We start from the raw sequence: 10,856 nt of genomic DNA, 5'->3' as shown, positions 1-10,856 counted from the left end.
GTCCTTATATCCTGGGTGGGATTAGAAGAGGTCTGGAAGCAGTGTTTAAGCTGTGTTTACAGTAAGCACTGAGAAATAACTTTGGCTAAAAGTGTTTGTTACTGCTCAGCCTTTTGATGTGCTCTTAAAAAGTAGCACAAATACATCACCGCCCAGTCTTCAACATAATAATAGGCAGACACATATATTTGTTGCTAAAGTGTATTTCTTTTCTGTTCGCTTCAAAAAATGTCTACTTGGGTTTTTAAAAATTTTGGAGAAGAAAACGCTCAAACTTTAGGAGAAGAAAACCCTCAAACTTTCCCCGAGGTCCTCCCTGACTTGACACATTTTTTAACCACAAGGGAGCAGTCTTCCCTTTGATGAGGTCTTCTCTCCAACTCTCCAGAAATGAAAGGGCAAGTGTAAGTTTGCAAACAGTCTAAAAGCTCCTTCCATTAGCCCTGGACCCCGGAAACCACAAAGGGCAGTCAAGTTTTGATTTTCAAGGAGAAAGCCTCTGGTAAACTTTCGCTCAGCCGCCAGTAGATCTGTTGGTTCCTGGGAGGAGCTCTTCTGAAACCTTGAAGATTCCTGTGCTCATGAAGACCCAGAGCGGTGGATTACAGTAATTGCAAAGCTTTTGGTGGCTTTGGAAGATTACTCAGTGTTTGGTGTGCATTCTCATTTCCAGGCCACGGGACCGAGGAGAGGAACCCCTTTTGTTATCTTTTGAAATAAGAAGATCAGAAGGGAAGAGGTGGTTTGAAGTGTGGATTAGGGGTTCCTAAATCTTTGCCTATCACCTCCGCCTGGATCATTATAAAAAGATCGAGGAGTGCAATGAACTTAGGGAATCCTGCAACGTTTTCTTGAAGCTTGTTCTGAAACGTAGCTTCCGGACCCAGAAACTTCTCCAAAAGCTGACCAGCAGTATCAGGCAGTCTGAATGGACCAGGATATCCGCTTTGAAAATTTTCAGTCTCATCTTCTGCTGGGAGATTCATCTCTGGGGTGATTGGTTTTCTTTTTGGCAAATGATGGAGAAACGTCCACAGGCCGGACTGCTGACCCTGCCGCATCACCTGCGCCAGGTACCTCTGGGCGTGCCAAGGTCCCTGCCCCGCCTCCCCATGAGGGACTCCTTCAGAGTCTCCGTGAGTTGGGAGCGGGCGCTCGGCGGCGGCGGCGCCCCGAGGCGGCCCTACCTGCCCCTACGGCTGGACGGTGCCTTCAAGCCCGCCTTCCTCCGCAAGCGCAACGAGCGCGAGCGGCAGCGGGTGCGCTGCGTGAACGAGGGGTACGCGCGCCTCCGAGACCACCTGCCCCGAGAGGTGGCGGACAAGCGCCTCAGCAAAGTGGAGACTCTCCGCGCTGCCATCGGCTACATCAAGCAGCTCCAGGAGGTGCTGGAGCGCCACGCACGGGAACAGGAGGGTGCGGCCGGTGCCGGCTCCTCGCGGAGGGCCGAATGCAACAGCGACGGCGAGTCCAAGGCCTCATCGGCGCCTTCGCCCAGCAGCGAGCCCGAGGACGGGGCCAGCTAGCGAGCGCTACCCCCTCCCCCCCGGCCCAGCCCCCTCCCGCGGCTCTGCGTGCGTTTGGCGTCTGCTCTAAGGTTCCCTCCGGAGGTACTTTGCATTTGCTATCTACTCCTCCCCCCCACCCCCACCCAGCTCTCCAGAAATAAATCTTAGTAAATAGAAATGAGTGCTCTAGGGAGAAAAAAGATTTTTATATTCTATTTGTTTCCATCCACACTCCACCATCACCACCCCTTATTTGTTATGTGCCTGCAACTTAAAGATGCTAATGAAACTCTGCCTATATCAAATAAAAGCTGTACCAGACTCAAGGGCTTCCCTGATGGATCAGCGGGTAAAGAATCTGCCTGCAATGCCGGAGATGCTAGTTTGATCCCTGGGTCCGGAAGATCCCCTGGAGGAGGAAAATGGCAACCCACTCCAGTATTCTTGCCTGAAAAATCCCATGGACAGAGGAGACTGAGCAACTATGCACGTACCAGACTCTGAACTGCTCAAAACGGTAATTTGCCACAGTCAGCAGGGGTGGGTAAATTAGCGATGTAAATACTGAAACAAATTCAACCAATAACCGAAGAAGAACTTTCCGAACTAGCTAACTAAATGACAGCCCTAAGATGAGAGAAACGGTTTTCCTGCCTTTGGGAATTGATGAGAAATGCAATGACACCATGCTTTGGATGAAGGTGATCCTAAGCTGACACTTGAAAACACATTTGCCAGAGCCTGCAAGACCAGCCTGTGCTGTTGACTGAGCGTGCTGAACGTTGGTACTAGAAAATACATATTTGAAACATCCTGTTTTATCAAAAAGTAGCCATGTGAAACTTCATAGTATTTAGTGAATAATAACATGTTAGTATCAATGATCTTTTTGGAAGAGAACTCAGATTTGTATGAAAACTTATTTCTCCTCTTAGTTGTCCATTTTCATCTCCCCTTGTTCTCACTCCACCTAACCTTCAGTTAAAGTAACACTGTGACTGTAAAATAGGAAAAGGAAAAGGACGTGCTCCTTTCAACCAGGTTGAAGGGGAGGGAGGGATGGAGGCTGGTGCATTCTCAAACTTCTATCACTTTGAGGGCTTTCAACTATATTGAAATTGAAAGACTTTGTCAGTCTTTTAAAAATACTTAATTCTGGTCTTTTTTTTTTTTTTTTTCCTGAGAAACAATTATAAATTCAGTAGGTAAGTCAAATGCTTGTTGACATGTGAAGATAAGCTTCCTCTCCAGTTTTCTAATGTGCTGCATTCCCCTTTCCACAGAGACAGCTTTGCTAATAAGGGGGTGAGGGGGTGGAGGAACCAGGAAAAGGATGAAAGAGGAAACTAACAAGGGTGAGCCTTTTCCAGGTATTCACTGAAGTTCCACACTGAGGTAGGTTTTATTACCCCCTTTCTTCAGATATATGAATGAAGGGATGCTAACAAGCAATGAACATCTTTTCAGAAATTTTGCTGCTTTTCACATTTTGTCCAATTTATTCTCATAAATCTGTGAGGTGGGTATTATACGTATTTGGAGTTAAGAAAAGGAAAAAGACTGGGAGAGATTACATGCCTTGCCCAGTAGTTAGTGTTTCAAGAATTAGCTGAGCTGAGATCTAGTCCAAAATTGGCCTAACCCCAAAGCCCAGGCTTGCTTTCTCTCTGACCATGCTCTCCCTTGCCCTGTCATCTGCTAACTGGGTGACTGAGCAAATGCTCCTTAAACTCTCTGCAACTCAGCTTCCTTGTCCTATTATTTCACAGAAGCATAAAGACCTTGGTAATCTGCAAGCTACAATCCAATGATTAAGTTAGTAGTGTTATTAGCCCTACAGAGAGTAGGCCTGGTTAAAATGATCTCTAAATGGAGTGTGATTTCCTCAGTGTTTCAGAAACAGGGTAGAGTAAACCACTCTTCACTAGCATTCTATCTTCTATTGTAATGTTCTAGGAGCCACATGACGGAGAAGGCAATGGCACCCTACTCCAGTACTCTTGCCTGGAAAATCCCATGGACGGAGGAGCCTGGTAGGCTGCAGTCCATGGGGTTGCTAAGAGTCGGACGCAACTGAGCAACTTCACTTTCACTTTTCACTTTCATGCATTGGAGAGGGAAATGGCAACCCCCTCCGGTGTTCTTGCCTGGAGAATCCCAGGGATGGGGGAGCCTGGTGGGCTGCCGTCTATGGGGTCACACAGAGTCGGACATGACTGAAGCGACTTAGCAGCAGCAGGAGACATGGCCGGTGGAATGCTGAATCCATGTTAAAAAGTATTATTCATATTTATCATGATGAATTATGGGATTCTATTGTTTCTGGCTGCTCAGATAAATGCTGTGCCCACCAAGCTTTACTTTTTCTTAAGAAGCAAGTGGAGATTTGTGGTTTGAATGAGCAAGAAACAGCTATTTTCTTACCCATTACTTAGTTACATTCTCACAAACTCCTGTAATGTATCCATTTTGTTCTCCAAGCTGGTTCTTACTCCAGTGGGAGTTTCAGTGAAGCAAGTATGTATAGGTGAGATATATTTTCTAATCAAGAAAAAAAGAAAAAAGAGAAACACTCATGTTATTATAGTACCTTCCTGGCTGAGTTGCAGGAGAGGCGAACTAACCACGCTGTTCATTGGGGAACCTTGAGAGACTTTTCTCAGGAGCCTTCTATAGGTGGTAATAACACTCTTCATTCCTTTTTTCTGCTCCAGCTAATGGGCAGGCACCTTGACATTCTCTTTTCTAAAGTAGTAATAATTTTTTTTAAAGTATATTTTCTTAATCTGTACAGGTTATGTGGTTGCTTTCAATGCAGGAAAAAAGAAATAAAGATTTATTTTCCATTTACTTCTTCAAAATATGTGTTATGAAATGTATGAATAAATATACTACACCTTGCAGACATGAGTTTACAAAGAGAACAGGGGCTTCTCTAGTGGTCCAATGGCTAAGACTTCAAGCTCTCAGTGCAGGTTCAATTCCTGGTCAGGGAAGTAGGTCCCATGTGCTGCAACTAAAGATCCCGAGTGCTGCAGCTAAGACCTGGTGGGGCCAAATAAATTTTTTTTTTTTTTAAAAAGGGAGAGAGAGGGCAAAGCAGTTTTAAGAGAACTTTCTTTCTGGATAAAATGCCTTGAGAGACATCTGGTGAGACTTTTGCTTTCAGTCCTATTGAGAATAAAGCAATGATTTTGAGAAACCTTTTGGAATAATAATAATTAAATCCCATGTCAATCATGTAACTTTTTTTAAAGGGGGAAAGAAAAATCAGGCAGTTTTTCTGCAACTTTCCTAATGCCATAGGGAGGCATGCCAATCCAGGAATTAGACCTCTTAAAATGTTCAATCTTCCCCTTTTCTATGATTGAACACCTAACCATAGAACAATTTGATTTTCAGGAATTCCCCAGTGGGCCAGTAGTTAGGACTCTGAGTTTTCACTGCTCAGAGGATCCAGGTTCATTCCCTGATCAGGGAACTAGGATCCTGCAGCTGTGTGGCAAAACTCAAAAAAAAAAAAAAAAAAAAAAGACAGACTCAAAAAGGACAAAATCAACTACCAACCAGTGACATAAAAGCAATGGAGTGAATGGGAGTTTTAGGGAAATGATGCCTTCATGAAAGGAGAAACATTGATGTCGTTCAAGATCTTGTTTCTTTGGATACTCAGCCCAAATATAGTAATTATTTACACTGTATTACTTTTGGAATATTCGTAACACTGATTAACAACTGTGACACCTTACCCCCACCCTGAGGGCACAGAGGCAGAGGGGCTGTCCTGGGGTGTGGGAGTTTGCCCTCCGGCTTGGTCTCTCACCAATCTGGTAACCTTGGGCGAGTCCCTAACTTCAGGGATCTCACTTCCCCATGCTAGAGCACATGAAGATTGGACTGCATGATCTTTTAGGCCTTCAAGCTGGAAGATGCCTTTCTTCTGTGTGAAATCCTAGACTGGGGAAACAGATGTTGGTGAGACATGCCCACTTCCTGCCACACAGCTCAGTGGCTCTGTGCTTCTGTGTCATCTCTTCCTACTGGAAAGATCCAGTCCCAGAGCAGCCTTTTACGCTTTACTGAATCCTAATTGCTACTACAACGCTTCATTTTAAAAAGGCAAGCTTCATAATCTTTTGTGGAGTAGACTTTGAAGAATCTTATGATCTGGAAGAAAAATGAACCCATTTCACCTCAGTATGAAGAAAAAAGGTTATGTGTTATAACTGGTGTTCAAAATGAAAAATGTTATGATACAAAGAAAAGAGGGGCTTATTCTAGCTTCAAGTGAGGTGAGGACTAGGAGGAAAGTCATTGGGGGATGTAGCCTTAAGCAAGGAACTGTATTTGGAGAACAGAACCTGAGTAACAGGAGATTAGAAATGATGGTTGAGAAAAGGTTCTAGGAGGCACTGAGAGCCAGGTGAAAATAACTTGATTTTGTAGACAATGGCAAACTATTGAAAAGAAAAAAAAAAAGGTTTTTTTTGGCTTGGAGAGAAGGTAAACTGTTCAGCGCTGTGGCTGAGAATCACTCTGGTGGTAGGAAGCGGCAGACCAACAGGGTATTGCAATCATGAAGAAAGAGGAAGTGAGGGCTTAAACAAAGGCAGTGGCGGTGGGAATGGGAAGGGATGGACTGGGAGATAAAGTGGGAGTAGCCTTGATAGGTCTTGGCTACTCATAGAGGATGGAGTTGTGGATGAGGAAGAGGAAGAAGTTAAGAGATGTGTCTAGTAAGTTCTCACCAACTGAAGTCAAAAACGCAAAAGAGAAAGCAGGCTGAAAAGAGACACGTCTTGTTTTGGGAGATGCTGGGTTTCTAGTAACAGGTTACTCCTGTTCACAAGCAGTTGAAAATGCTGGCAGTGCAGTCTGGAGGGAAATCAAGGACAGCTGTAGGCTGAGAGGCACACGCATACAGACTTAGTGACTGAACAGGAAGCAGATGAGATTTCCCAGGGAAAGAAGACCTACTCTGAAGGAGTGGCACAAGAAAAATGTCTCTGAAGAGGACCAAGAAGCTGGAAGGAGAAACAGGCTGTGTGAGATCATGGTAATTAAATGCAGATGTCATTTTGCAAGGAGGGAGTGGACAGCATCATATGAGTCAGAGCTGTCAGGGGATTTAAATGTGAGAGGGATCCATTAGATTTAGCCATTAAAAGATCTCCAGAGACCTTTGTGAAAGGAGTGGGGTGACAAAGCAGAGGGAAGGCTAAAGACTGCCCTTTCAAGATGCTTCACAGTGAACAGAGTAGGAGAGCTGGGATGATATAAAGGGGACCAGTTGGAGGAGAACATGGCACATCAAAGACAGTTCTGAGCTTGAGGTCTTACAAACAGTTCAAGTCAACACAGAAGCTCATGGATGACAAAGTTTTTCAAGGAGTCTGAAGTCTGGTGGAGGTGAAGGTCCTAGAAACTGGCAATATTAAAGAACTGGGAGGGCACCAGATTAGAAGGTAACCAGTTGAGACTAAGGTGGGTGTTTTAAATCATTGAAGAAGATGAAGCAAATGCCTGCCATTTGTAGGAACGGCGATGACAATGAGAAAAGGGCTGTGTGAAAAGTATGACTGTACGAGTTTAATACTGTCCCGTAGAACTGTCTGGCTTCAAAAGCATGGAATTCAGTTTTTAATGACTTCATTAAAAAGTTGCACAAACTCCTGTGATGATACAGAAACTTAAATGATATTTGTATTTAATATTTTATAATTTTGTGATTATAATTAACTATGAAAGTTCACCAGTGTTTATTATATGAGATAATGATAATATACACAACACACCTTGCCTGAGTCAGGCAGCAAATAACAGATGCTCAATAATTTATTATTTTTCTGTAGCTTCTAGGGCTAAAAATAAAATTCTCAGAGAGACTAACTTTTACGGAACCAGTATAAAGGAGATGCAATGTATCAAGGGTTAGTGAGAACGAAAAAAACAGTCGTTATTTTCTTCCCTTTGTGGAAATATCTGGACATGGGGAAGAAAAAATAACTTAGGAAAAAGGAACAGGGTTTGGAGGGGAGTAGAATTGAGATGCCCTTGGGCTGTTTAGATTTGGAGAGATGTTGTCTGCTTCTTTGGCCTAGCCATTTCTGATCTATGGGTAACATAACTTCAAAGGGCTTCCCTGGTGCCTCGGTGGTAAAAAAGAATCTACCTGCAATGCAGGAGAATGCAGATGTGGGTTCGATCCTTGGGTCAGGAAGATCTCCTGGAGAAGGAAATGGCAACCCACTCCAGTATTCTTGCCTGAGCAACACCATGGACAGAAGAGCCTGGTGGGTTTCAGTCCATGGGGTTGCGAGTCAGGCATGACTTAGCAACCAAACAACATACCTTCAAATCAGGACACTTGAACTTAACACTCATCCTCTGACTCCAGGTGCTATAAACCTTAACTGAATTTGAGACCAAAGTCCCATCAGGTCGGGGAAGGTATTTCATAGGATGAATCAGCATGACCTAGCTATAACCAAGTCAGCCGCATTTCAGATGGTGCATTTCACCAGCTTTCCAAGCTGTTTGTCTAGACAAAGGTTTTCTTCAAAGCTCCCAAAGTATCATTGTCTTCTCCCAAAATGGGTAACAATCCCACTTGTCACCTTGGGAATGAGACTTTAGATGGAAACGTCGATCAGTGGAATCCTTCACAGAATGATCACTTGGTGACCCTTCGCTTTCAGCCATTGCCAGCCTTTCATGTCCATCATGAAGACAGGCTTCTGGGAGAGGGCAGAGGGCCTGACGCTGCTTTATTGGTCCATGAAACTGTAGAACCATTCCCAGCTCTTTGATCATCATCACTGAGTTGTGTTTGTTTTTATGCACAGGCTCTCTGGGTGGTGAGAATGATTTTTAATCCGTTTGTAGCTATTTAGCTGCGTCCTTTGCCGAAAACCTGTCAGCAGCCTTTTCTTGTTGGGTTATTCACTGTCATTAACCATGGTCAAAATGGAACTTAAAAAGTGGCAGATGAAGTGTGTCCAGACAATCAAACTGGTTTTTGCCTGCAAAGCGAGCCTTGAGGGGGGCACTGAAGACATTTCTTATATCCCCAACAGTAGAAACACCTCTGAAGAAGGAATCAGATCTCAGAATCTCAGGACTAAAAAGGGCCTTGGGAAATGACCTGATTCAACCCCAGGAGTTTTAGTGAAATGAAGGATTAACCCATGCAGGGCAAAAGCATACCTGTTCTCTCTTAAAAGACCTCTAGTAACAGAAATTCTCCGTCAGCTGACATTTCCTGAGGGCCTACCTGATAGCAGGTTGGCCCTTCTATGTAATATTCTCATTTGATCTTTATAACCATCCAACGAAGTACGTATTACATGCTGCTTTCATTTTAAAGATGAAGAACTAAAATTTAGGGAGTTACTGTATCATACAGATCAGTGGTAGTAAACCATCTATGGATGGTCTTCATCCATCCATCTGTACATCCATCCATTCAATCAGAAAATATTTACTAGTTGCCTACATGGAGCTTAACTTTAGGAAGAGGAAGAGTCAATAAACAAGCATAAATATGTTTTCAGGTGGCAATAATGGCCAAGAAAAATAAAGCAAGGATTTTTGTAATTCAATGACTTTTCACTCTGATTTTCAACCAACATCTCTTCTCCTTTTACTATTCTAAAGTAGCCCCATGCGGATTCAAATGACTAGACAAGTCTCAATCAGAACAGCCGTTTGGAGCAGTCAAAGAAAGAAAATTAAACTTGGGAGTCAAAATACCTGGTTCTCCATGCCTGGCTTTGTCATTAGTTGGTGCCCTTCGGCAAACTACTTGATCTTTCAGGCTACATTCCAATTTGTAATGAAGGGATACCTACCATGCAAACCTAATTAAATTCAAGTGAATGGCTCACATAATCCTTTCTCCCGCCCTCCCTCATTTGTTTGTTGGCTTGCTTGTTTATTTATAGGTAACAAACAAATTTAGAGAGATGCACATTCCATAGACAGAATACAGTCCATTTGAAAAGCCAAGAGGTCCTGAAATATGGAATGATTAGTTTTCACAGGCTGGGTAATTTCACAGGCTAATGAGTGGGAGGATTATCCCAATTATTATGGGGAAGAGGCAGCGATGTCCAGGAATTGGGCCACTGCCCACCTTTTGGCCTTTCAGTGGTTGGCCCTGGAACTGTCATGGCACTGGTAGGTGTCATTTTGCATATGCTAATGTATTACAATAAGCATATATGGAGGCTCAAGGCCCACTGGAAGTTGAATCTTTTGCCATCTTGGATCTAGTTGGTAGTTGGTTCTAACCAGTTTTTGTCACATCTGATCAGTCCTGGGTGTTCATTGGAAGGACTGATGCTAAAGCTGAAACTCCAATACGTTGGCCACCTCATGCAAAGAGTTGACTCATTGGAAAAGACCCTGATGCTGGGAGGGATTGGGGGCAGAAGGGGATGACAGAGGATGAGATGGCTGGATGGCATCACCAACTCGATGGACATGAGTTTGAGTGAACTCTGGGAGTTGGTGGTGGACAGAGAGGCCTGGCATGCTGCAATTCATGGGGTCGCAAAGAGTTGGACACGACTGAGCAGCTGAACTGAACTGAACTGATGGCTGTCATTCTTTTAATGGTTGTTTAAAGGGGAATGCTCCCTTCCCTCCAGTTTCATTCCCTCCTCAGAGATTTTACTCCCATATTCTAATGGGAAGCAGAGGGGAGAAGGTCAGTCTTCTGAAATTGCTTCAAGGCTGAGTAAGGGCATCACTCCTGCCTAGCCCTCCCTCATTCATTAAGGACTAAAACCATAGGTAAAAACGTTGGCTACACTGCAAGCAGGAATGGTGATTTTTAATGTGTAAAGCACCTACTATAGGCTTGGTATTTTTTTCATTTACTACACGTCTATCTGCAAGGTACAACTTCAATCACCACTCACTTCTCTATGATATGTCCTCCTTACAACAAATACCAGTGATCTTCAGATCACTGGTACTTCAGATATTAGTTTCAAAGCAAGAGCCTTTAAAGATCAGGAACTATTAATAACTTGGCACACTCCAAGGTGCTTGATTAATAATTAATAGCATCTTCATACTCAGCTGATCCAGATGGACCCAAATCATGCTCTCTGAACAATGTGAAAATCCTATGTAGTCAAGCAATGGAGCAGATGCAAAAATAAGGACATAAATGAGAAGTAAGGACAGAAGGGGTAATGTGAGTTGTGTATTGAAATATCAGGCACAGGGAGTTGTAAACATTTCAGCAATACAGATGATGCTAAAAGCAATTTTCAGAAATAGGAGAAAGTAACTTTAAAAAAAACAAGAACAAAATAGGAAAACCTAAAAAAAAAAAAA

At 43.4% G+C, this 10,856-nt stretch overlaps 1 protein-coding gene across 1 annotated transcript; it reads left to right on the top strand.

Moving 5' to 3' along the window:
• Nucleotides 1–1,019: 1,019 nt before the first annotated feature.
• Nucleotides 1,020–1,526, top strand: ASCL4 (achaete-scute family bHLH transcription factor 4). The gene has a single exon (XM_055569422.1). The coding sequence runs from the start codon at nucleotides 1,020–1,022 to the stop codon at nucleotides 1,524–1,526; it is 507 nt and encodes a 168-aa protein (XP_055425397.1).
• The last annotated feature ends 9,330 nt before the right edge of the window (nucleotides 1,527–10,856 follow it).

Source organism: Bubalus kerabau, chromosome 1 (assembly GCF_029407905.1).
Source record: "Bubalus kerabau isolate K-KA32 ecotype Philippines breed swamp buffalo chromosome 1, PCC_UOA_SB_1v2, whole genome shotgun sequence".
NCBI classification, from domain to species: Eukaryota; Metazoa; Chordata; class Mammalia; order Artiodactyla; family Bovidae; genus Bubalus; species Bubalus kerabau.
Note: the sequence above shows the minus strand (reverse complement) of the source record. Positions and strands in the feature narration are given on the sequence as shown.

Excerpts from the sequence above, each read along its gene's own strand:
- ASCL4 (XM_055569422.1), top strand. The coding sequence starts at position 1,020 with ATGGAGAAACGTCCACAGGCCGGACTGCTGACCCTGCCGCATCACCTG.